Source organism: Haliotis rubra, unplaced genomic scaffold (genome assembly GCF_003918875.1).
Source record: "Haliotis rubra isolate DU_JTF1 unplaced genomic scaffold, ASM391887v1 Scf86, whole genome shotgun sequence".
NCBI classification, from domain to species: Eukaryota; Metazoa; Mollusca; class Gastropoda; order Lepetellida; family Haliotidae; genus Haliotis; species Haliotis rubra.
In genome coordinates this window covers 2,247,450-2,274,956 of record NW_025767590.1, presented here as the reverse complement: position 1 = coordinate 2,274,956, position 27,507 = coordinate 2,247,450, and the positions used below count along the sequence as shown (strand labels likewise).

Here is a 27,507-nt window from a genome sequence, read left to right as displayed (position 1 = left end):
TACAGCCAATCTGCCTCCGACATATGCAAAATTGCAAGTGGGGGTTCCAATTGCCGCTGGTATCACGTGCGCTTGTTTACATCCTTATGAGATGATTTAAGTTGTTCTGTGTTACAATTTCTTGTAATCAAACATTAAAAACATGTCATTGAATGTATTCGTTGTTTATGTTAAACAATGTGTTATGCTAATCGGACGACGACAGTAAATGGAAGCTCTCTGTCAGGGTTAGCATTTGGTGTTCCTGTTCGGAGTTTCAATGTATACTATATTCTTTCCAACTACGAAATGCAATGTAATATGTAAAGTTACTTTAATTAAAGGATCGTGTAGTAATTGTGCTTGGTGGTGATAGCATAACCATACCATCTGCGGTAAACTATATTAAGGATTTAGTATTGCAGAAAAAGACAACAAAGAATGTAATTCAAATGAAGAATATATGTTAATGCTATAATATGTTTATAAGCAAATATTATGAACAAAACGTTTTCGTCAAGCATGGCATGGTGGAGCAGACAGCTCTTGTTGTTGTGCAGACGAGGAATATCTTACACATCGAGAAGTGCGAAAAACAGACCATGCATTGACAACATAACAGTTAAGCCGCGTTTAAGAAGTTTAAACTACAAACAACGTACATCTGTCAAGCCTGTCATTGCCGTTTTTAGAACTGGCCAGTCGTCGAAACTGACAACATTTGGCTCTGTGGGGTTTGGGTGTGTTCTCTATGGGACAGTAGCGTTTTGCCTCGCTGATGATAAAGGTAGGTGTTAATTTGAATTGATGCACCCTCCACTGTTACTTATGTTGTATATTACTAAAAATCTTCGCCGACATGTACTAATAGCGACCTTTAATAAACTTTCTGATGCAATCTCCTTAGAACTTATGGCTACATCATGTACACATTATAGTGTGGTTAAATCGGCTCGAGTTGGTTTGACTGGGGTCAGTATTGTGAATGTACATATTTTAGGGTGCAGTAAAGTGAAACTAATTTGGCTTTGGCTTTCTCTGTAAGTTGGGTCCAATCGAAATAACTACTTCCATCCAACTTGTCCAAGTTTTTTAGTCATATAACCGAGAACCTAGGACTCTCAGCTAATAGTACTGGATCTAGAAAAGTTAATCTGAGGGATCAGTCTATTGAAAGGCCATAAATCTTTTATTTTATCTTTTTTTCAGATGAGAAGTTTCTCAATGCAGCTCACCTCAACAATATACGAGAGATGGAAAGGTAAATATTTTGTTCCAGAGTCAGCTGAGTACAGCTGAAGGGGTTGATATGGGCACAGTTACAACGGAGGTGTACCCTAACATACCGGGTGCAGGCTAAAACGGAACCACAGCAAAACGGCACCTGGCGAAAACGGCACCATTTGGACATAACGGAACCTCGACTCGGCGAAAATGGCTACAAATCTTATGGCGAAAACGGCACAAACTAAAATCTTATGGGGAAAACTAGTTTGTTATAAGATAATCGGATTGCAGTTAATAAATACATCTACTATTATGTCGGAACTATCAAAATTTAGAACAAGGATGTATTTTTATATTCAAGGATACGATGTGAAAACTACTTTATACGGTAACGGCGCATTGAATAACTCATTACAACAGTTCATTTCTAAAAGTAACCGCTTACAGTAATTATCAAATCAACGTATATATTCAATGTAAGGCAAGTGATTGGAAGTGGACATCCCATAGCTGACAATCTCTATATATAGAGATGTTGGGTTTTGTAAATACATGCTCATTTTTTGTGTATAACATTTTGCAATCAACAGACATCATAACATGTCATGTGTTCAAGTATCACACCTGCCTGTCTGTGTAATTACATAATGTGACAGAGACCGAACTTCGGGCCATAAATCAATGCAAGCGCAATTCTGTCAGCTAAATAATGGCATTGCTTTTAAAGTATCGAACTGAGAAAGTGACTTCGGTAAAGAAGAGCGTGTGGTGAAATAGACAAATGAAATTATATAAACAGTTAATTTACTGTTATATCATATAAAAGCTTCGCGCCAGTGAGATATCAACAAAACATTAGAAAAATAGCTCACACCAAAGCCTTCACCGGTATTCACGGACAACCGCTTCCAAGCTGCGAGAACCTACTTCACTGCACGCGTGCTATAAAGCGCCAGCCCAGCTGTTGAAACCCGTTTTCCCCAGAAAAGTTGGGGAAAGTTAGTGAAAGCGTTTGAACTCCGATTTGAGTGCGTTTTATCCCCCATAGCGCTTTCGCGGGGGTATTAAAATGGACTCTGTCCGTCGCGTCCGTCCGTCCGAATCCCGTCCGTGCACATTTGTCTTTTCCGAGCAGAACTCTAAAACTGTTAAATATTTTTCTCCAAACTTGGCACATACATGGATCTGGTGGTGTACTGGTGCCTTTTGGTAGTTTTGGAATTCTGAATAAAATATTTTTGGCGTTTCCATGGCAAAAAGGTCGACTTTGACTGAAATTGGTGGTAGTGCTCTTTTCCGGAGCAGAACTCTAAAACCGTTCAATATTTCTTCACCAAACTTGGCACATAGATAGATCTGGTGGTATACTTGTGCCTTTTGGTTGTTTTGGAATTCTGAATAAAATATTTTTGGCGTTTCCATGGCAACAAGTTTCACTTAGCCTGAAATTGTGGTAGTGCTCTTTTCCAGAGCTGAACTCTAAAACCATTCAATATTTCTTCACCAAACTTGGCACATAGATAGATCTGGTGGTGTACTTGTGCCTTTTGGTAGTTTTGGAATTCTGAATAAAACATTTTTGGCATTTCCATGGCAACAAGTTTGACTTACACTGAAATTGGTGATAGTGCTTCTTTCTGGAGCAGAACTTTCAAAACCTTTCAATACTCTCCTTCCACTTTTCTATATACACACCTAAATATTTGACATAATCATTACTCGTAGACATAATCATGAAGAGTATTTTGCCATTGAGGGGGATATTGATGACTTTGTCTTCTTGTTTTCATTGCGTTATTTTTCAACTTTATAAGTTGAATTTGCATTTTGGCGATTTGTTTCGGTAAGTCCATACCGAAAGGTATCAGAATCTGCAAACTTGTGTTTTACGTTGCATGTGACCTTTAATTTTGAGAATGACTCATATGTTGATATAATCTTGCTGATGTTATAATGAAATGAAATAAAACATGAGTCAACGTCATACTTTGTTTTATATATGGTGCCGTTTTAGCCCAGAAATCAGTAGCCGTTTTCGCCAATATGGTGCCGTTTTCGCCACACAAATTTGGTGCCGTTCTGCTGTGGTGCCGTTTTAGCTATAACCCAACATACCCTAGCCGAAGTGGTCACCCCTCATAAAAAAAATAGCTAAAAGTGACAACAAAATAATGATCGTTTGTTAAACAACTTTTTTATTCGGGTGTCCAAAATTATGAGACAAATCATCAGAGTTGGTCTATCGATTTCATGTGACTGTGCAAAGTTTGATTTTGTTGCATTTATTAGATTTTGTGTTGGTGAGCAATTCATCGGTCTCAAATGAAGTCAAACGCACTATAGAGTACGTTTCTGAATGCGGAAATGTACCTGGGGTACACATCAGTACTACCTGTGTCAACAACGACCCCTTCAGCCCATGTGGGAGAGGGAACAAAATCAACAATCACAGGTAATTCAGGGAAGATTTCCACTGATCAACAGGTAATTCTTCAAAGGTTTTCACTGATTAATTCAGAGTCTTTATACAGGTGTTACTTCTTCCCCGTGTTTTACAATGACATATGAATATGTATGTTGTAAAGTACATAAAATGAACTTATCATGTTCTTTGTGAGGTGAGATCACAGATGATCAACAAGTAAGGAAGTGTGGAGATTCCGAAAGTAGTATGGGCCTGTTTGTAAATTGTATATTTTGTGTTTGTATATTTATATGAAAAACCAATCACAATTATTTTGCAGTAAGCATTGAATATATAATGTAAAGATAACCAAAAGTGGAAAGAAAACTATGCCATGTCAAACTGTACATGTGAAATATCAAATAACATCAGACCTTGAGAAAGAAACTCTGGACCAGACTAGACGAGGTAAATGAGATCATTTCCATGGAATCCTCACTTTAGTGACATTATTATGCTACAGAATATCCGCAAGGAGTTTAAAAGCAAACAATTATGCTTTGTCCTTTATACACCAGGCATTGTTGTAATCATTACATCCTTTCTATTAATATTTTTAACAAACTTTTGAATAAATATATTATTGTCAGTTCTTGTTATGCAGACTGATAAAGTTAGGCGTGGATGTAAATGCTCGTCACCCGCTGGGTTGGACAGCCCTCCATGTTGCTGCAATGAACAAGCATAAAGAGTAAGTTAACTTACTATTTTCAATATAATCTGTATAAGCAAATATATTTCTTATACTGAACCTATGAGTGCCGACTCAGTATATACCATTGCATTATCTATAAGTACATTCTCTTCCCACAGAGGTTACTTGTCATATCTTCATACGAACCTCTGTTCTAATACGGCCCTTTCATGGTGCGAGTGTTCAGGATTCGTGATTGGTTGCAATCAGCTTTAATTGTGCAATCAGTGACGTTTCAAGAGTGATCATTCACAAGGCCTCGGGAATTTCCTTTGCTTTGGGAAAACTAGAACTTCTTCCCCTGCACGATGCACAAACGTTTCTTCTAGACAGAACTCAGTCATGTAATGCCGGATCAATGGCGTCTCCAATGCCCTCGTTGACAAAGGACAAGCTTGCCATTAAATGTCTTGTGTGTCACATCAACACAAGTCCCTGGCAGAGGAGAGGAATATTTTTGGCCCTATTTTTACTTGCATTAGTCAAGCTGGATCCAAGTCTATGTAACGTGTTCTGGTTGGATAGAAAGAAGGGAGATAATTCGTGTTTTTTGCTGCTAGGGGATTTTACGAGAACTGGGACATATGGCCGTATTAAAACAGAGGTTCGTAGGAAGATATGACAAGTAACCTCTGTGGGAAGAGAATGCTATAAGCAGTGTATACCACTGTTTCAACTTTATTAATATATTGTAAACAGTAACCGATTCCTGAAAATGTAATGTGATGCAACATAAATGCTTTTGTCATAATCAGAACAAGAGCAACGACTGTACTGTTACTGCATGATATATAAAGAGTTACATGTGATGATGATAGTATGAGGATATGCTGTCTTCTCCAGAGCAGTGAGAGTTCTCCTTGAGGCAGGTGCTGATCCCAACTTGGGGGACGACTTCAGCAACGTGGGTCAGATGGCTCGGGAGAAGAAACTCAACAGTCTGCAGGGTAGGGGAAGCAAAAGCACTGGTATCTGCATATATAGAAGGAAATGATTTAAGTAAAAGTATGTCTCATCTCACTGGGCAGTGGAAAGCCGAGTGGTTAAAGTGCTCTCTGTATACCAGCATTCAGGTTTGGATTTTCCATACATGGCTTTTGAAAAATTGCAGAAAGCAGCATAAAACCATCCATACTCACTAACTCAGTGATCATCATGGCATGATGGTCATAACTTGCAATGTTTTTGGCTGAACATGATTCAAGGTCACAGTGACATGAGTGTGTTTTATACACCAGTGTCTAATAAGGAAGGCCCCAAGTTTAGTAGTCATTAACTATAGGGAATACGATATGTGGTGGTTCATTGAATGTAGGACATAGGAAAGACCTGCATCCAGTCAGTCAGTAGGTTTCTGTATATAACGCATGAATTGTTTCAGTGCATCTTGAAAGAGAGGAGGAGTTTTCTAACCGACTCAACATCCGAGCCAACTTCAAGGGCTGCACTGCTCTACACTATGCTGTACTGGCTGATGACACTGAAGTGGTTTCTTTACTTCTTGAAGCGGGTAGGTAGGCTGTGACGATGAAGGGATTTCTTTCCTTCTTGAAGCAGGTAGGCAATGACGATGAAGTGGTTATTGTACTTTTTGAAGCAGATAGGCAATGACGATGAAGTGGTTACTTTACTTCTTGAAGCAGGTAGGTAGTGACGATGAAGTGGTTACTTTACTTCTTGAAGCAGGTAGGCAATGACGATGAAGTGGTTATTGTACTTTTTGAAGCAGATAGGCAATGACGATGAAGTGGTTACTTTATTTCTTGAAGCAGGTAGGTAGTGACGATGAAATGGTTACTTTACTTCTTGAAGCAGATAGGCAATGATGATGAAGTGGTTATTGTACTTTTTGAAGCAGATAGGCAATGACGATGAAGTGGTTACTTTACTTCTTGAAGCAGATAGGCAATGACGATGAAGTGGTTACTTTACTTCTTGAAGCAGGTAGGCAATGATGATGAAGTGGTTACTTTACTTCTTGAAGCAGGTAGGCAATAATGATGAAGTGGTTATTTTGACTTCTTGAAGCAGGTAGGCAATGACACCGAAATGGTTTCTTTACTTCTTGAAGCTGGTAGGCAATGAAGTGGTTTCTTTACTTCTTGAAGCAGGTAGGCAATGATGATGAAGTGGTTTCATTACTTCTTGAAGCAGGTAGGCAATGATGATGAAGTAGTTTCTATACTTCTTGAAGCAGGTAGGCAATGACACTGATGTGGTTACTTGACTTCTTGAAGCAGGTAGGCAATGACGATGAAGTAGTTACTTTACTTCTTGAAGCGGGTAGGCAATGAGGATCAAATGGTTACTTGACTTTTTGAAGCAGGTAGGCAATGATGATGAAGTGGTTACTTTACTTCTTGAAGTGGGTAGGCAATGAAGATGACGTGGTTTCTTTACTTCTTGAAGCGGGTAGGCAATGATATGAAGTGGTTACTTTACTTCTTGAAGCGGGTAGGCAATGACGATGAAGTGGTTACTTGACTTCTTGAAGCAGGTAGGCCATGATGATGAAGTGGTTACTTTACTTCTTGAAGCGGGTAGGCAATGATGATGAAGTGGTTACTTACCTTCTTGAAGTGGGTAGACAATGAAGATGAAGTGGTTTCTTTACTTCTTGAAGTGGGTAGGCAATGATGATGAAATGGTTACTTTACTTCTTGAAGTGGGTAGGCAATGAAAATGACGTGGTTTCTTTACTTCTTGAAGCAGGTAGGCAATGATGATGAAGTGGTTACATTTGTTCTTGAAGCAGGTAGGCCATGATGATGAAGTGGTTACTTGACTTCTTGAAGCAGGTTGGCCATGATGATGAAGTGGTTTCTTTACTTCTTGAAGCGGGTAGGCAATGATGATGAAGTGGTTACTTTACTTCTTGAAGTGGGTAGGCAATCATGATGAAGTGGTTACTTGACTTCTTGAAGCAGGTAGGCCATGATGATGAAGTGGTTTCTTTACTTCTTGAAACGGGTAGGCAATGATGATGAAGTAGTTTCATTACTTCTTGAAGCGGGTAGGCAATGATGATGAAGTAGTTTCTATACTTCTTGAAGCAGGTAGGCAATGACACTGATGTGGTTACTTGACTTCTTGAAGCAGGTAGGCAATGACGATGAAGTGGTTACTTTACTTCTTGAAGCAGGTAGGCAATGACGATGAAGTGGTTATTTACTTCTTGAAGCAGGTAGGCAATGACGATGAAGTGGTTACTTTATTTCTTGAAGCAGGTAGGTAGTGACGATGAAATGGTTACTTTACTTCTTGAAGCAGATAGGCAATGATGATGAAGTGGTTACTTTACTTCTTGAAGCAAATAGGCAATGACGATGAAGTGGTTACTTTACTTCTTGAAGCAGATAGGCAATGACGATGAAGTGGTTACTTTACTTCTTGAAGCAGGTAGGCAATGATGATGAAGTGGTAACTTTACTTCTTGAAGCAGGTAGGCAATAATGATGAAGTGGTTTCTTTACTTCTTGAAGCAGGTAGGCAATGATGATGAAGTGGTTACTTTACTTCTTGAAGTGGGTAGGCAATGAAGATGAAGTGGTTTCTTTACTTCTTGAAGCGGGTAGGCAATGATGATGAAGTGGTTACATTTGTTCTTGAAGCAGGCAGGCCATGATGATGAAGTGGTTTCTTGACTTCTTGAAGCAGGTTGGCCATGATGATGAAGTGGTTTCTTTACTTTTTGAAGCGGGTAGGCAATGATGATGAAGTGGTTACTTTACTTCTTGAAGTGGGTAGGCAGTCATGATGAAGTGGTTACTTGACTTCTTGAAGCAGGTAGGCCATGATGATGAAGTGGTGTCTTTACTTCTTGAAGCGGGTAGGCAATGATGATGAAGTGGATACTTTACTTCTTGAAGTGGGTAGGCAATCATGATGAAGTGGTTACTTGACTTCTTGAAGCAGGTAGGCAATGATGATGAAGTGGTGTCTTTACTTCTTGAAGTGGGTAGGCAATGATGATGAAGTGGTTACATTTGTTCTTGAAGCAGGTAGGCAATCATGATGAAGTGGTTACTTGACTTCTTGAAGTGGGTAGGCAATGTCGATGAAGTGGTGACATTTGTTCTTGAAGCAGGTAGGCAATCATGATGAAGTGGTTACTTGACTTCTTGAAGCAGGTAGGCAATGACGACGAAGTGGTTTCTTTACTTCATGAAGCAGGTAGGCAATGACGACAAAGTGTTTTTTTTACTTCATGAAGCAGGTAGGCAATGACAACGAAGTGGTTACTTGACTTCTTGAAACAGGTAGGCAATGACGATGAAGTGATTTCTTTACTTCTTGAAGCAGGTAGGCAATGACGATGAAGTGATTTCTTTACTTCTTGAAGGAGGTAGGCAATGACGATGAAGTGGTTATTTTACTTCTTGAAGTGGTAGGCAATGACGATGAAGTGGTTACTTTACTTCTTGAAGCAGGTAGGCAATGATGATGAAGTGGTTATGCTACTCCCTGAATGGAAATGAAACAGAAGCGGTTAAATTGCTTTTTGGGATTAGGAGATAGACAGACAATGCCATTGAAGTGGTTAGGTTACTTCTTTAAAGAACTTTTATGACACATTTGGAGGATATACTTCTTGATAAGCTCAGATATGAGAATAAACTTGGTGGATATGTCATCCACTGATCATTCTTGTATCTTGTAAAAGAATTATGGGTCTGTGAAGTGTAGACAAATATTGGTCTTGCAGTTTGTTTATAGTTGAAACAGATCCTCCGATATAACGTAGTGACACTGACGACACCTCGACTGATACCATGTTTGTGTTCAGGAGCAGATCCGATGATGGAGAATGTTGTAGGACACTGCCCCATGGACTATGTGCGTCGCCCAGACATGAAGCACCTGCTGGAAGACTACAAGCTGAAGGTAGGCAGTCATGTGACACAATCACGTGACACTGTCACTTGATTCACGTTCACATTCTAATGTCAGTTATGCATGTACATTCATGCTGTATGTGGTATTATCAATTTACTTTGTTCTCTGGGGAAAACTGCCATGAAGCTGGATAGTGCGGCATAAAACTAAACTCACTCACTCACTCACTCACTCACTCACTCACTCACTCACTCACTCACTCACTCACTCACTCACTCACTCACTCACTCACTCACTCACTCACTCACTCACTCACTCACTCGGGTGGGGAAAATATTACCCCAAACTTTCAGTGTCATGACACTAAATAGCAGGCATAATTCAGCAAATTGAAAGCAAAATCAACTCTGCTCATGGTTATGATTTGTTATTTTCACTATGAGTACCTTTATTCATGTACTGTGGTCCAAATCAAAGTGTAAATATTGGGTAGAGGGATTCAACTTGACCATGCTTAGAGGCCAATGTTCTGAACCAAGTCTGCAGCAAGTGACAGTAGTAATGGCTGAGAGGCTGAGTTGTTTCCACTCCATGTTCGAAAAGAACTGGAGAAAGTTCATAACGTGAGACAGGATAAGTATTATAAATAAAAAATTGATAGTTAATATTTTCAATTGAAAAAAAGATTTGTGAAAAATATAAAACAAAATTCCCAATTGGCCTTCCAAAAGTCATTGGTTTGGAGCATTAGAGAAATCCATGGGATGACATGATATAGTGTTCTCCTCAAATTCACCATCTGTATTATATGACGTGTGTTCAGTATAACAAGATGAAGGCGGAGAGGGAAGCTGAAGAGAGGAGACGCTTCCCCTTGGAGCTGCGGCTCAAGGAACAGATCATAGGACAGGAGGCTGCCATCAACACAGTCGCTGCAGGTAAGGTGAATGAATCATTACACTCAACACTTGACGCCTAGAGGTTAATGTGTCCACCCTTTGACCAGGCGTCCGTTTCACGAAGCTCTCGTAGCGCTACGACCATCGTAAGTCAATGTTACAGTATAGGAAGTATGAATGCTACGAATGCTTCTGAGACTTAGGTTTACAAGAGCTTTGTGAAGCGGGGCCCTGGCGTGATTCCTAACAATGGTTCAAAGCATGATGCTCATGTTTAGGTGTCAGGGTAGCCAAGTGGTTAAAGTGTTCGCTCATAACGTCGATGATTTGTGTACAATGTGTGAAGCTCATGTCTGGTGTCCCCTGCCATAATATTCCTGAAATATTGCTAAAAGGTGTAAAACCATACTCACTGCCTCACTTCTCATGTTCCCTCCATGATGTTGCTGGAATATTGCTGAAAGCAGCATAAAACCATAATCCCTCACTCACCTTATAGTTGACATTAGGATTCCGTGTTACATTAGGCCCCAGCAACCTTTGCTGGTAGTTAGAGCCGACCAACTGGATGGGGTGGTCAGACTTGGTCAAGTTGGTGACTTGCTTGATAACATGTCACTGTACCTTGACGGCATGAGCATTGTTCTCAATATAAAAAAATCTCTGCATCATCTCATCTAAATTTGATTCTTTACAGTGAGTGAGTGTGGTTTTTACGCCGCTTTTAGCAATATTCCAGCAATATCAGCATTGTACCCATGTGGGGAATAAATGGGCTTCACACACTGTACCCATGTGGGGAATCAAACCTGGTTCTTCGGCATGACAAGCGAATGCTTTAACCACTAGGCTACCCCACCACCCTGATTCTTTACAGACCACCATTGTTAGCTTACGATATGTGCCAGATGCATTGTTCATTGTAAATTTCATGTATTCTGTATCTATTGAACCATGTACTATGATGTTGAAATGAACGGTCTCAGGAATTGAGACTTTTTTTAAGTCAATAATCCAGTGTGTTGCTGTCAAATGTTTTTCAGCAGCAAAATTGCTCCCTGTGATAATGACAGTCGAAACCTCACATTTTGAGCTTATTGCATAAGCTGATAGATACATTCACTTATTAAACTGTAGTTAGAATATTTCTAGAATTTAAGCACACATTATCTAATTAGTTTCTCTAATATTTGTTTTATAAGCTATACGTCGAAAAGAGAACGGCTGGTATGATGAAGATCACCCTTTGGTGTTCCTCTTTCTTGGATCTTCAGGAATAGGTAAGTTGATGTATGCAGAGCAGTTCGTAGCTTGGAGGAAGGGCTCTTGTTATTTGTAGAACTCATATGTAAGAAATGGGTATGTGACTAGTATTGCACAGAGGAGAGATACCCATAGTACCTGCCTTTGTAGGAGAATGGTTAGTGGGTGGGATTTTCAAGATTTTTTAACTGATGAAAATTGATTGTAAAAAAATGAACTAAAACATCTTCTTATTCATAGTTTAATGTCTTTTTCATATTCTAAATGTTAGGTTGGGGTTTTATCTGCCATGACTGGTGAATATCTAAACCCTTACAATAAACAAATGCCATCTGGGGGTAAATGTTCACAATAGGGATGGCCATGAACTGATTGGAACATACTGCAATGACTTGCCCTTACTGAGCTCTCAAGGGAGATAACTCATGGCACCCTATCCTCTAATACTGTTTTACAAGAACAGTAAAACATCATTCAGTTTGTACTGAAGGTGTAATTGTAAAATAAATACTTGTGAGGAAGGAAGTAGGATTTCACATGTTTTTGTGTGGAATGTTGAAGATATTTGATATCTGTCTATGTTTTGATTTCAGGAAAAACTGAATTAGCAAAGCAAGTTGCAAAGTATCTGCATAAAGATGTGAAGAAGGTGACTCGGTCTTTATTCAATGTGTTTCCATTGTTAGGGAGTTATAGTTAATAGTAGCCTGCTTTCTGATATAACTGATAGCGTGACTGATGCAATATACCTATCCAGTAAACTTGGTGTCGTGATCCGATACAGACATGCAGGTCATCTAGTGCGTGTGTATATCTAGGGTGTGTATATCGGTGTATGTGTCATGCATGAGATCATTAAACTTGTTATCTTTGCAGGGTTTTATCAGAATTGACATGTCAGAGTACCAGGAAAAACATGAAGTGAGTACCCATAGAACCAACAGTAACCATAGCATTCTTAGTACCCATAGTACCAACAGTAACCATAGCATCCTTAGTACCAACAGTAACCATAGCATCCTTAGTACCAACAGTAACCATAGCATCCTTAGTACTTATATTACCGGCAGTAACCATAGCATCCTTAGTACCCATAGTACCAACAGTAACCACCGTAACCATAGAATCCTTAGTACCTATATTACCAACAGTAACCATAGCATCCTTAGTACCCATAGTACCAGCAGTAACCCATATAGTACCAGCAGTAACCATAGCATCCTTAGTACCCATAGTACCAACAGTAACCATAGCATCCTTAGTACCTATATTACCAACAGTAACCATAGCATCCTTAGTACCCATAGTACCAACAGTAACCATAGCATCCTTAGTACCCATAGTACCAACAGTAACCATAGCATCCTTAGTACCCATAGTACCAACAGTAACCATAGCATCCTTAGTACCCATAGTACCAACAGTAACCATAGCATCCTTAGTACCCATAGTACCAACAGTAACCACCGTAACCATAGAATCCTTAGTACCCATAGTACCAACAGTAACCATAGCATCCTTAGTACCCATAGTACCAACAGTAACCACCGTAACCATAGAATCCTTAGTACCTATATTACCAACAGTAACCATAGCATCCTTAGTACCCATAGTACCAGCAGTAACCATAGCATCCTTAGTACCCATAGTACCAACAGTAACCATAGCATCCTTAGTACCCATAGTACCAACAGTAACCACAGTAACCATAGCATCCTTAGTACCCATAGTACCAACAGTAACCATAGCAGTCTTAGTACCCATAGTACCAACATCTGAAGTAACCATAGCAGTCTTAGTACCAATAGTAACCATAGCATCTTAAGTACCCATAGTACCAAAGGCACCCACAGTAACCATAGCAACCATCCTTAGCACCCATAGTACCAACAGTAACCATAGCAGTCTTAGTGCCAATAGTAACCATAGCATCTTAGGGTAACCATATAGATCCTTAGTACCAAAGGCGCCCACAGTAACCATAGCAACCACAGGGGTAATGATATCGTCCTTAGTACCCATATTACCCACAGTACCTGCAGTAACCATAGCACCAAGTTCCCATAGTAACCACAGTACCCATGGTACCAACACCACTCACAGTACCAAGATTGCACACAATCATCTTCTGGGAATTAACATGAACAAATGTAAAAAAAAAAATAGAACTGTCAAACTTACAACGTTGTTTAACACTACAATACACAATGTCCAGGTATAATGCAACACCCTGCAGACAGTGTATTTGGTATGCGGTAAATCATTGCCTGACCATTAGATCTGTTTCCCTGACATGCACAGGTGATTGTAGCATGTGTTGTCCACAGGTTGCCAAGTTTATCGGGTCCCCACCCGGTTATGTCGGACACGAGGAGGGAGGACAGTTGACCAAGAAGCTGACTGAAAGTCCACAAGCAGTTGTCCTGTTTGACGAGGTCGACAAAGCTCATCCCGATGTCCTGACGATCATGCTGCAGCTGTTTGATGAGGTAGAACTCTTCCTTCAAGCTTAAACCTATGCATGGTGCACATTACAGACATATGGACATATTCCTTGAATTACACTTAGCACCTTCGGTGAATGAATTGATAGTACAGAAAATAGATGTCAAAGGACCTTTGATCAATGCTTGAGAAGGTTTTCATTTGAGGGCTGTATGTTTATTTGTGATTAAGTTGTGAATCATTATTTCATGTATCTATACAAAATGTTTTTGTACTGCAGGGATGGCAATTTTCCGCTGATCCGCGGATTTGCGCTGATTTTGTTTCAAATTGTCCAATTGTGAATCGTCTAAATCCATTGAGAAACCCTCAACTCGATGACACAATACTAAGTTTTCCGCTGAAAATAGATTTTCCTGTTGCCATCCCTGGTACTGGTTATGTTATGAAAATATGGAAATCATATGAAAATGTGATTGTTAAGTACTGTTTTCGGAGTTTGGTCTCAAACCATAGTAAGTTTTCGTATTCCTAAACATAGACAGTTGATTTTTCGAAAACCTGATCATGTACAAGATGGCATCACAAGAGGCAATCTTGTGAATCTAACAACCATGAAAGATTTACAAGAAAAACTATGAAGAAGCATATGGAAGATACATCTCAAATGTATTCTCATAGGAATGGAATTCATTTAAGATTAATTGTGGCTGATTTCATTTGTGTATTTGTTTTGTATAGGGTCGTCTAACAGACGGGAAGGGCAAGACAATCGATTGTAAGGATGCCATCTTTATCATGACATCTAATCTAGCCAGTGAGGAGATTGCCCATCATGCATTGCGACTCCGAGGAGAAGCAGAGGAGGTGGCGAAACAGAGGCAATCTGGAAAACTAGGTAATGGCTTTCATGAGAAGAGTCAACTACTCTTGTAAAGGGTTATAGCTGAAACGGCCCCACAGCAGAACGGCCCCAAGACGAAACGGCCCCAAATTGGCTATAACGGCCCCAAATGCTTTGGCTGAAATGGCCCCATGACTAAACGTCCCCAAGTAAAAACGGCCCCATATTTGCCAAAATGGCCCCAAAATAATCAGTTTTATTTCAATGTGTGTCCTTAGTCATAAATGATAGATCAAAATGCATATTTTTCAATTACTTATTAAATTAATTAACTTTGACGTTTTCATCATGATTGTATTCTGTTTAAATGGCCATGAGGCCAATAATACATGTGGAAGATATAAATCAAACTGAATATTGTACAGATCATCTAATATTCACTAAAATTTAAGTTTGACAAATAAAACATTAGATTTCAGAATCAGAATTCAAATTGTTAAAAACACATCCATACCATGAAGTCACACATACAGTCATTAAAACAACATTGAAGTAGCAGTTGCTCTGTGTCGAGTTAATCCTGACAGAGCTGGTGTTTTGGCAAACATTAGCAATAGTACTTAAATGAATATGATAAAATATAAGTCTATGAACTCAAGACTATGGCAGAGTGTTCTGTGTCAATTATATACAGTATTAATCGGTGGGGATAGATGGTTACTGTACATTCACAATGACAAAACGCTGCATAGTTTGCAATAAGACAGTTTGGAAAAACCAGCACGCCATTAGCTGTGATGGTTGTCAACTATGGACACACCGCCTTTTTATGCACAGGGATTTCAGCACTCAGATACAAGGAAATATGCAGAAGCAAAGAAGATATGGAGCTAACGTGTACTGGCTGTAGTGTCCGGAATTCCACCACCACCTGTTCAGCCTCTGTCATACAGACTGGTGAGAAGTTTGAAGATGGCATCCATCGGCACTGTCATCCTCCAACACCTGGTCAACTTACAACCATTAGGGTCAGAATGGAGGTGGTTATGATCTGTTTGTTTAGCTAATTGCACTGATTAGCTACCGGTATTGCCTAAGGAGATTAAATGGATTAACCTAATCATGATTTAATTACCGGTAGCAGCTCGTTGCATTGATTAGCTACCTGTTTACTCATCTCATTGAGTAACTATATATTCTTTTATGATTTTAAAAAGTGAGAGACCAAGCAGTTAAAGAACTGTATACATCAGGCAACACCATCGTTGAGAGAGCTCAACAGAAATACATTGACCAAGAACTTGTACTTCAGGTAAGAGGTTTAAATATACTATATCTAAAATCTGTCGGACTTTCATTGATAATGACCTAAATTAAGAGTTTCTTAAGACTGATGTTTATACTGTTCTTTTAACTAGGTTGCATCTATGAAAGAGGACTCAACACACAAGTTCATCAAGAAGTTAATGGCTTTGCCGTTCCTGCCTGCTTCACACATCTCAAGCCTGTTTGAAAGGATGTCAGAGAGAGTGCTCCCCATGGAAAGCACCCTACATGTCGAGGGTGGGTTTCTTTCAGTATATCAATATTTATACCCTATATACAAGAGAACTAAAATGTATGAAAGAGAAATAAAGATCTATGTAATGCCCCAAAAGTATTAAACATTTGACTGTATTTAATATTTGATGAATAGCATTATGGTACTGTTTTTGTATTCTTAATAGGCTGGCACAGACGAATCAACAGTAAAGTTGGTGATCAGCCCCTTGGCATATACAGACTAATCCCTGAATTGCACAGAGAAGCCAGTCTGTTTCCCTTGCAGGTTCGGATGATCCAAGAAGGCCGACTTCGAACCTACCTGCGCAACTCTGCCACAGCTACACAGGAAAATAGCTTCGAGTCCTGGAGAGGTTACAAGGATGGATACCTATCGCTGGGTCAACTTTTGACCAGATGCAGCCAAATCCATGGACCCATCAGCCGCTGACTTCATGTCTAAGAACTGTTCCCTTGTTGATATCATGCAAGAACCATTGGAAGTCTATTGTCTGTGTTGTTATTCTGTTTAATACCCATTATGTAACTTCAGATTACACTAAAATTGAAAACAAATACATCGTCAAGCATGTTAGTGGTACTGCTGTGTGTGCTGCAAGGAGTGTATTACGATTTTTTTCTGGTTTCAATATATGTTACATGTTAATATAAATGCTGAAATATATTTCACGTTCTTTTTTGCAATTGTACGGGGTCATTTCAAGCAACATAGTTGATAGCAACATCGGGGCCGTTTTACACCGGGGCCGTTTTAGCCAATTTGGGGCCGTTTTAGCCAAGCAAAATTGGGGCCGTTTTGTTATGGGGCCGTTTTAGCCTGATCCCCTTGTAAATATGGTGAAGATTTTACTTTGTTATGTCTTTATTTGTTGTTAAATGTCACTAAACAATATTTTAGCTACTGTGTACATAAAAGCAGTTCATATGTAGTGACGTCTTGATGAGACTGTCCAGTGATTGACATCATGAGCATAGATTTACATACCTAGGATTCAGTGACTCGCAACAACCAAGTCAGCAACATAATTCAGTTATTTCTCTTTTACAACAGACGGGTTGCTGAAAACCAATTCATACACAGATCTTCACAGCATAATGATGAAGTAGTATTTGTAATAATAGTACTTATTATTATTATTCAGATGAACTGATAGTGGTTTATACTGTTTAGTAAATGACGTATGCCAGTAAAGTTTCATCAGATAGAACTTACAGTACTTTGACTCCATAAAATCTGAATGTATAAAAGTGTTATATGAATTCATTTTACGGTTATTTTTATTATTGGATATAATATAGGGCACATATCCACGCACTAGTGCATGCTCAAGGCGCTGGTATTTTTTCCCTCGATCAACGGCACATCTTCTTATCAATCTCAACTCCCTGTGGAGCATACAACTCTTGCTGCCACAAGATGTACCGAGTTATTGTGGCTTTTGCATCCTTACCAGTTACCCATTCACAGCTTGGTGAACTGGGACCCATAGTCACAGTACTTTGTCCAAGTTTACTGCATGTTGCTGTACCCGCAACTAGGTGTTTGCACGTATTCATGGGGCCATCATCTGGTCATATACCAACGGATTCGTGGGTTCTTTTAAGTGCACAGGGTTGTGTACTGTACACTAGGGGTTGTGACAACACTGAAAGAGTCTGTACACAAAGTTGACTCTAAGGGTTTCGCACCCGGTCACAGGTGGGCTCGATCCGACACCTCAACCTCGCTGGATCACTAGCCTGGTGTCTTAGCCAGCTCGTCCACCACGCTCCCCTACAGTGATGTGCATAGTGTTATGAGCAAGTGTAGTGTTGCAGAGTGCTGAATATTAGTTGTTTTCTATGTATTGTTTCTACTTCTTTGTTCAGAAGACTTGGAGAATGCTGAGAAAATAACAATATCACGGAACTTCAAAGACAAAGTAGTTCGACCAATACTGAAGGTAACTTATATTCCAGATAATGTTGATTGTATGGTTGTATGATGATATAGCCAAGGATACTGGGTTCTTTTGGTGACATTTGATGGAAAATACATTTTCTGGTAAAAGTTGAAAAGAGGTTTGCTTCAAATCAAGATCCATTTTGGAATTAAATATTGTCGTTTCTGTACATTCTGCAGCTAAGAATCTCCCTAGGAATGAAAGATTTAACAATTATGTATCATTTATATCTATACTATTGCTTGCACCAGACACAGACTCTCACAGTGGTAGCCCATTCACACTGTTGTCTATACTGCCGCTTCCTCCATGGTAGCCTATTCACACTGTTGTCTATACTACCGCTTCCACCATGGTAGCCCATTCACACTGTTGTCTATACTACCGCTTCCACCATGGTAGCCCATTCACACTGTCGTCTATACTACCGCTTCCACCATGGTAGCGCATTCACACTGTCGTCCATACTACCGCTTCCACCGTGGTAGCCCATTCACACTGTTGTCTATACTACCGCTTCCACCATGGTAGCCCATTCACACTGTTGTCTATACTACCGCTTCCACCATGGTAGCCCATTCACCCTGTTGTCTATACTACCGCTTCCACCATGGTAGCCCATTCACACTGTTGTCTATACTACCGCTTCCACCATGGTAGCCCATTCACACTGTTGTCTATACTACCGCTTCCACCGTGGTAACCCATTCACACTGTGGTCTATACTACCGCTTCCACCGTGGTAGCCCATTCACACTGTTGTCTATACTACCGCTTCCACCCTGGTAGCCCATTCACACTGTGGTCTATACTACCGCTTCCACCGTGGTAGCCCATTCACACTGTGGTCTATACTACCGCTTCCACCGTGGTAGCCCATTCACACTGTCGTCCATACTACCGCTTCCACCGTGGTAGCCCATTCACACTGTCGTCCATACTACCGCTTCCACCCTGGTAGCCCATTCACACTGTTGTCCATACTACCGCTTCCACCGTGGTAGCCCATTCACACTGTTGTCTATACTACGCGCTTCCACCGCGTGGTAGCCCATTCACACTGTTGTCTATACTACCGCTTCCACCGTGGTAGCCCTTTCACACTGTTGTCTATACTACTACCGGCTTCCACCGTGGTAGCCCTTTCACACTGTTGTCTATACTACCGCTTCCACCGTGGTAGCCCTTTCACACTGTTGTCTATACTACCACTTCCACCGTGGTAGCCCATTCACACTGTTGTCAATACTACCGCTTCCACCATGGTAGCCCATTCACACTGTTGTCCATACTACCGCTTCCACCGTGGTAGCCCATTCACACTGTTGTCCATACTACCGCTTCCACCGTGGTAGCCCATTCACACTGTTGTCTATACTACCGCTTCCACCGTGGTAGCCCATTCACACTGTTGTCTATACTACCGCTTCCACCGTGGTAGCCCATTCACACTGTTGTCTATACTACAACTTCCACCATGGTAGCCCATTCACACTGTTGTCTATACTACCGCTTCCACCGTGGTAGCCCATTCACCCTGTTGTCTATACTACCACTTCCACCGTGGTAGCCTATTCACACTGTTGTCTATACTACCGCTTCCACCGTGGTAGCCCATTCACACTGTTGTCTATACTACTGCTTCCACCATGGTAGCCCATTCACACTGTTGTCTATAGTACCGCTTCCACCGTGGTAGCCCATTCACACTGTTGTCTATACTACTGCTTCCACCATGGTAGCCCATTCACACTGTTGTCTATACTACTGCTTCCACCATGGTAGCCCATTCACACTGTTGTCTATACTACCGCTTCCACCGTGGTAGCCCATTCACACTGTTGTCTATACTAGGGCTGCAAGCCAACGAATACACTTTGTGGCGAATATGATACGTATCATGAATATTGGGTAACGAATACGAATAATTATTCACGAATACAATATTGTAGTTAAGTGATTGATGTACAATATGGAATGCCCATGTTGACAGTTTTGATTTGTCATAGCAATAACCAGTCATCTCATGACACTCAAATTTGGTATGTAATAGTTATAATTGACAGTACCATGTGTGGCCTTGGCAAACTAACATGACTTGGGCTACTGCAAGGCTAGTACATATTCCATTACTGCATATGTCCCTTCAAAAAGTACACAAGGGTTCAAGTAAAACATGCTTCCTTAAAAAAACGTAAATATTCGTTAATATTCGGTTCTGGTGACCACGAATAACGAATTGAATTCATGAAGGGCTACGGTTCGATTCACCAAATATGCGAGTGAATCATTACAGCCTTAGTCTATACTACCGCTTCCACCGTGGTAGCCCATTCACACTGTTGTCTATACTACCGCTTCCACCATGGTAGCCCATTCACACTGTTGTCTATACTACCGCTTCCACCATGGTAGCCCATTCACACTGTTGTCTATACTACCGCTTCCACCGTGGTAGCCCATTCACACTGTTGTCTATACTACCGCTTCCACCATGGTAGCCCATTTCCAGAGTTATGTGTATACTGTCTACTAGACTGTCTCACAGTCCCTGAACCATATTATTTTCCCTACTGCCCAGCCCTCCCTGCAATGCTAAAGCCCTAAATGAAGCAAGTCTAGATTTCCCCAGATTCAGGGGAATATCACTTTGGCTCCTTTTCAGTATAAATGGGTTTGTTTGTTACTATCAAAGGGATATAGGGAGTATATATCAGTTAGGGATATATGTAAATTTTGAAAGTATGAATAATGACTAACAGGGATTAAGCGTTAGTCTAACTGTCTACCACCTGACAGTGATAGCCTCTCACAGAGGTTCCTATACTGTGTCTGCTACCGGAATCAATCACAACCATTCCCCATAAACATGCACAAACATTAAAATGTCACTGTGTTTGGTGTTAGTGGGAAGTTCTTGCTATGGTTGCTTGCACCTGTGACCATTATGGTACTGGGAGGGTGGAAGGTGTCATGCAAAAGAGAAGGTGCTTGACAGTACATTACAAGGGAAGTAACTCTTGTTTGTGCCAATGTGAGCATGAGTTTATTCATAGGAGAGACCGCAGTAGAGTGTTGTTTTTGTTCACTGTGAAAGGATCTGCCCAATTATGTGTTTTGTTTTGTCAACAGTATCATTTCAGAAGGGATGAGTTTCTAGGCAGAATTAATGAGATTGTCTACTTCCTGCCATTTTCAAGATCTGAGCTTGCCAAGCTTGTTACCAAGGAGTTGGACTTCTGGGCAAAGAGGGTAAGTTTATACGTTTTGGTTGCACATCAACTTATATTTGTCTTTTCAAACACTACTTGACTGACTGACTGACTGACTGAGTTTTGTTTTACGCCGCTGATCGAATTAACTTCGCCGCTTTTAGCAATATTCCAGCAACATCACGGCGGGGGACACCAGAAATGGGCTTCACACAATGTACCCATGTGGGGATTCGAACCCGGGTCTTCGGCGTGACGAGCCAACGCTTTAACCACTAGGCTACCCCACCGCCCCAAACACTACTTGAACACATAGGTGATACATAGATTGCATCAGTATGATTAGATATGTAACTGTTAATACACAGTGCTGATACTCCAAGCATTATGACTCTTTGTTAGGATTTGTTTTACCAGGTTCTGCTGTGTATGTACATGAACAATTCATGCTGTGCTACAAGGAGAACCCTGACAGTTTGGATACATGTATCTTTGATGTTCCACTGGTGCAGACAAACTCATATCACAATTGGAGTGAGTAAGTGGGTATGGTTTTATGCCACCTTTAGCAATATTCCATCATGGCAGGGGACACCAGAAATGGGCTTCACGCATTGTACCCATGTGGAGAATCGAACCCGGGCCTTCGGCGTGATGAGTGAATGCTTTGACCACTAGGCTACGCCACCGCCCCCTCACAGTTGGAAGTACAGATGGTTTAGGGTTCTGGAGAGCTTCAATATGCAGTGTAGAGTCGCTTTCCTGTGCCAGATGTAATGATTGTTGGTTCAGATCCAGATTTTTCCACAATTATCATCTTTGGTTTGTCTGCTCCATGCTGGAGATCCAGGGTTTCACCAAAGTGGTTCATATCTGGATCATTCAGAGCAGCGTTAATCCCAAATCAACCATTCAGTCCAGTGGACAGAGTGTTCACCAAGAGAGCATAAGGTTTGAGTTCAATCCACTGATCATGTCAATCAAAAGATGTTAAAAGATGGTGCCTGTCTGGCGCTCAGCAGAACAGAAGGAATGTTTTGCACGGAGTCATAATGTGTCTGTGAGGGGTATCCATGTTAACCCCGCAGCATGGTATGCTGTCTATCCAGCCTTATAAAACTTATGAAAATAAGACCAGAAAGTACATGCAAAAACCACACATCATTTTTTAGGTGCAGTGATAATCTTGAACAGAGCAATTAATCACATTTCTTCTCACCTCACAACTTCCAGGTGACTGTGACAAGGTGATAGACTATTATATGGAACTCCATCTCAGTTGTGGGTGTGGTGGTGTAGCCTAGTGGTTAAAGCATTTGCTCATCACACTGAAGACCTGGGTTTGATTCCCCACATGGGTACAATGTGTGAAACCCATTTCTGGTGTCCCCGGCAGTGATATTGCTGGAATATTGCAGAAAGTGACATAAAACTAAATTCACTCACTCTCTGTTGTGTCTGTCTGTAGTGACTAGAGAAATATTGTATTGGCATACATTTAGCTCAGTGGGGCTTCACCATGCCAGAACCCAAGGACACTGATTACAATATGTTTCTGTAGGCGGCAACGAAGCATCAGATTGAACTGAGTTGGGACCACCATGTTGTCGACGTGCTGGCTGACGGCTACGATGTACACTATGGAGCCAGGTCAATCAAATATGAGGTAACACTAACAAATGAGATAGCAGCACTCTGCATAGCTCATTTAGCTCAACTGAATCATGGGAAAACAGCTTTTAGAGCTTCAGTCAGTCGTTGGTGGCATCACTCAGTCATTGGAGACAACACGCCCTCAGATGCTGCCTCTTTGCAAGGATGGTCCTTCGAATTTTCCCCATTGAATTCCAATCAGACTTCAGATATAATTTGGGCCATTGCTTTGTAATTCTAAATGTTATTTCATAGACATCAAAGTTGTTATTTTCTGATAATTGTGAGTATGTGCAAAGTTTTGTTTGAGGTACAGAACTAGGATTGACCCTTGGGTCGTGTTTCATGGTCAAGCATTTTAAGAAATCTTCTAATTGGTTGTTTCACACTACTTTCTTCTCAGAGTCAGGTTATACTGCAGGGTATGCCTACCAGACGGAACATGAATATGATGTTGTTGAATAAGGAAGAGTGAGTGAGTGAGTTCGGTTTTATGCCGCTTTTAGCAATATTCCAGCAATATCACGGCGGGGGACACCAGAAATGTGAATAAGGAAGCCATTCAATTATGAAAATATCTTTTTCAAAAGAAAAATACTCTTCTAAATCATTTGAATTAAAAAAAATGCACATACAAACCACATTTCATTTATTTGTAAAGAGTCAATAATTTATTTATTGTTTCAGGTTGAAAGGCGTGTTGTGACTCAGCTAGCCATGGCCCATGAACGAAAGTTGATCAGCAATGGCTCCACCATCAAATTGTCTGTTCCCAATAGGGATGACATTCTGACAGATAAGTCCCATGGGACCATAGATCAGAAAGAACACTCTCATATCAAACTAAAAGTTTTGAAGGAAGGCTCCAAGAACAAATATGTGGACGTTGATTTAAACAAAGTGGATAATCCGTTTACATCAGAATTTAGATGAGATGAATTTCTGTTCATTACAGAGTTTTTGTAGTGAGCCAGTGAACTTTGTTTGAAAAGATTTTTGCAAATGTCTTTCAAAATAGTTGTAACATATTGGAAATGAGAAACTTGTCATTAATCCTGTAAGTCAGTAATTATTTGTGGTTGATGAGTCTGTAACCTGCACATCTTTATTCAGATCTGTTGTAGGTTGATATATCGATTGTCATTGACGGTCATCTGCCCTGAAAAACCTACAGCGATTAAAAACAAGGGTTTACATTTTGTTTGAGGCAAAAAGCAGACACCAATAATATCTACATTCCTCCATCTCCAGTAGATACATATGTCAGCTGGGAGGTGTGACAGTAATGTGTGACTGTTAGCTAATGACATGAGGCTGTGTATAAACAAGTCGAATGAACCCCACTCTGTGCATGTGTGTAAGAGCCACCATTTGTTTAATACTTAAGTGCAGAGTAAACTGCCACATGGCTCCATTTTTCACTGGTATGAACACTTGCTGGTTTTCCTCTCACTGGGTACAAGACAGCTTGACACAGTTGTAAAGAAGGCAAATAGGTGAAAGCAGTCATGGGTGATGAAGTACTGATGACATTCTCTTTGGATGTGTCTAGTGGAAGGGAAGCAACTCTTGTAAGTTTCAAGTAGTCCTCTCAGCACAAGCAAAACACTTCTAGAGCTATTAGTAACATCCATCCCAAAATGCCTTAACCAATAATAGAGAAACAAACACAATTTTAGTATTCTCTTTATTCTCAGTAATACACAATCATGTAACTGATTCCCGTTTCTTGTACATCTGTTGCATATAGTTTAATCTCTTAGCAGCAGCATGTTTTGTATCTGAAATATTTGTAGCATATAAGTGTACCTGTTTAATCATATATTTACCCATTTAAAGCTTATATGCAAGATTTATGATAATAGCTTTAAGTTGGAACTGTTTGTAATAAATATTTATGGAAATAAAAGGTATTTGTAACATGTTTTATCACTTTGTTATGAAACTATGCAAATATTTGTTATTGGCATAAGTTTGATATAAATGTTGAATTTCACAGTAAGCCATGTTCAGAATTTATCATTTCTTGCAAACATTTTATTTTAGAATTACTCCCATAAAACAATATAGAACACAAAATGTTTTTTTTCTTCAATCATGCAACAAAACCCTCACTATGTCTGTATTTACTATAGTTTAAGAACACTCGCTGATCTGAGACTATACATCTGTGAAGTACATGTAGTTTATGTTGCCCATTGTCTGGTTATGCATCGTACAATACATGTGTACACTTTACATGGTTCTTAGCTTATATGGGTGATATGAGCAGGTTACAAGGATATAAGGAAGATCTATCATGATACAGATTGCAGGTGTGTCATCATCTGCATCTACTGTACTAGGGACTGACCCTTTAGATTCTGGTGGCGACCTTCGGATTTTGTTTAAAAACAAATATCGTTGTGATATGTAATTGAACACTTCTTGTTTTACCCCCAAACATAAAATTGTGACAGAATATGCTGGATTTCTTGTAAAAGAGAATGTCATGAAATCATACATTATTTTCTGTCCCTACTTGCACAATGAAAAATTATGTGTTTGGACACAGCGACAAAAATATCCATTGACATGAGGGTTAGTATTCCAGCAACATAATGGTTTATAATGAAGTCTAATTTAATTGTCTTCCCTAGGCAGTCTAATATATTTTAGTAGAGGTAAACCTTTATCAACTTAATGTAACACACAAGACTAAGATCTTGGCAGATAGTTTTGAAGATGCGATATTTGCAGGACAGTCACTAACATACTGTACAACCAAATGGTATTGCATAATCAGTCTAATAATCAAAGGTAATCTGCAAGACTACCATGGTATTGGTATGTATTATCAAGGTATGTGTCCGTTTACAAAAAAGAGAGGAATATCTGCAAATAAAGTATCACAGAGGCACACAATATCATAATTCAGTGATCTAAATGGGTAATATCTGTTAAGATTTCTCAAATCCTATTTTCATAAACAGCTGTTCAGATACATTTACCCTGTCATATACTGCTAAAACAGCTTATTTTTTCAAAAAGTATATAATATATGAAATATTTGAATACAAACATAGGCGATATTGCATATATACAATAATGTGACAATGATTGATTAAGATTATTTCATACAAAAAAAGAAATGAGGTAACATATCTGTAATTAGGGAGAGAAAAAAAAATGCTGTTTCAAAAAGAGATTCTTGCAATTTTTTGATAGGCACCCTCTTCTCATACTTTTGAGATCCATTATGTCCACAAAAGAAATTTTTAAATACAAATTATACAAATCATAATTGGAACAAAAACAAACTCTGGTTTTACCTGCTTCATGCTGCCAGGGCCAATATACTAAAATAAATGTCAAAATTTAACTGTGAAAAGAGACACTCAGCAAATTCCATGAGACAGAGTTACATTCCCATATAACTTACCTATAAACATTATTTTCGTAAATAACATGCAAGCCTAAATCTGTTTGAAACACTGGCATCTAGAATTTGAGCAATCTGATGAATACTTTACCACAAACAACATATAGACATCTTGTATATACACCATCTATCACAAAGTTTCATGGATGATAATCTCATGTAATCATAGCAACAATCCGTTCCATCAGTAGTTTCACTTACGACTGAACATAAAGAAACTGCAGTAATTTTGCACATCTGATACAATTCTTTGCATATTTACAAACTAAAACATAGAAAAACAAAAACTTTCCAAACTGTAACATACAGATAAAATTGCTTGAGGAATAAACCCACGAAATAAACTCTGAAACTAATATTGCAACACCTCCTCAGAATTCAACTCAGACAAGGTAGAAGTCATTCTCCAGCACAAACGGCGTGAGCTGTACTGTTATTTGCACCTGTGTTCATTGTGTTCAGTGTTCATAGCACGATCCTGAATTGACATTACAGTCCAGGTTAAGAGAATATGCACTATTCTTGGTACACAATAGGCACAACTTGGCATTGTCCATGAAAGGAAACTTTGTCACTATGATCTTAAAATTCCCATGTCTTCAATATACAGGACAGCTTGACACTGTTATACATGGAAGAACGTATCTTGAAGATGATACTGCTGATGCATCTTCTATTGTCTACTGGGAAACAAGCGTGATATATGTAGCAGTTACTGCCATCTTGGAGCACGGCTGATATGACATATCAAGATGTTGCCAGGTCACTGACAGTTGCCTGACAGTCTCTTTCTTCATTAGGGAAGACATCAGAGAAGACACTAAAAGACAAATCTTGATCCTGATGTATCTAAGCTGCCAAAGCCTCCGCCTCCACAATTGTCTGGGGGGTCCTGTTCTTCGTCCTTCCAGTTATACAGAGTGACAGAGCTGGTGGAGCTTGTACGCTCACGTTTGGCCTGCTTTGCTTTTGCTGCTGTCTCCTGCTCCTGGAAAAACAAACAAGGAAGAACTTAAGTCACTGGCAAGTAATGGAGTCATCAGGGGCCTTTTGGCAGTAGTATA

At 39.8% G+C, this 27,507-nt stretch overlaps 2 protein-coding genes across 6 annotated transcripts in view; one reads left to right on the top strand and one right to left on the bottom strand.

Moving 5' to 3' along the window:
* The first annotated feature begins 67 nt into the window (after positions 1-67).
* On the top strand, positions 68-24,944 carry LOC124262889 (caseinolytic peptidase B protein homolog). Of its 3 annotated transcripts, none has more exons than XM_046697481.1 (16): positions 68-227; positions 1,189-1,240; positions 4,275-4,361; positions 5,208-5,311; positions 5,746-5,874; positions 9,151-9,248; positions 10,024-10,138; positions 11,302-11,379; positions 11,956-12,011; positions 12,239-12,283; positions 13,690-13,851; positions 14,549-14,705; positions 18,084-18,157; positions 21,290-21,409; positions 22,931-23,035; positions 23,710-24,944. In XM_046697481.1, the coding sequence occupies exons 1-16, from the start codon at positions 209-211 to the stop codon at positions 23,953-23,955; spliced, it is 1,647 nt and encodes a 548-aa protein (XP_046553437.1). In that variant the 5' UTR covers positions 68-208; the 3' UTR covers positions 23,956-24,944. The 3 variants fall into 3 exon arrangements, with proteins under 3 accessions (XP_046553437.1, XP_046553436.1, XP_046553435.1); XM_046697480.1 differs by lacking the exon at positions 68-227 and adding an exon at positions 495-766 and having other exon boundaries at positions 18,087-18,157; XM_046697479.1 differs by lacking the exon at positions 68-227 and adding an exon at positions 495-766.
* The window catches only part of LOC124262886 (ubiquitin carboxyl-terminal hydrolase 38-like), a 66,887-nt gene continuing 64,074 nt past the window's right edge, over positions 24,695-27,507 (bottom strand). For all 3 annotated transcript variants that reach the window (XM_046697472.1, XM_046697470.1, XM_046697471.1), the window contains one exon: positions 24,695-27,431. In XM_046697472.1, the coding sequence (XP_046553428.1) occupies positions 27,264-27,431 (168 nt within the window). In that variant the 3' untranslated portion in view covers positions 24,695-27,263. The remainder of the gene's footprint in view (positions 27,432-27,507) is intronic.

Bases quoted from the DNA above. Each gene is read 5' to 3' on its own strand.
- LOC124262889 (XM_046697479.1), top strand. From the start codon at position 502: ATGGCATGGTGGAGCAGACAGCTCTTGTTGTTGTGCAGACGAGGAATA. The intron at 9,249-10,023 runs GTAGGCAGTCAT...ACGTGTGTTCAG, and splicing joins TGGAAGACTACAAGCTGAAG to TATAACAAGATGAAGGCGGA. The intron at 23,036-23,709 runs GTAACACTAACA...TTATTGTTTCAG, and splicing joins CCAGGTCAATCAAATATGAG to GTTGAAAGGCGTGTTGTGAC.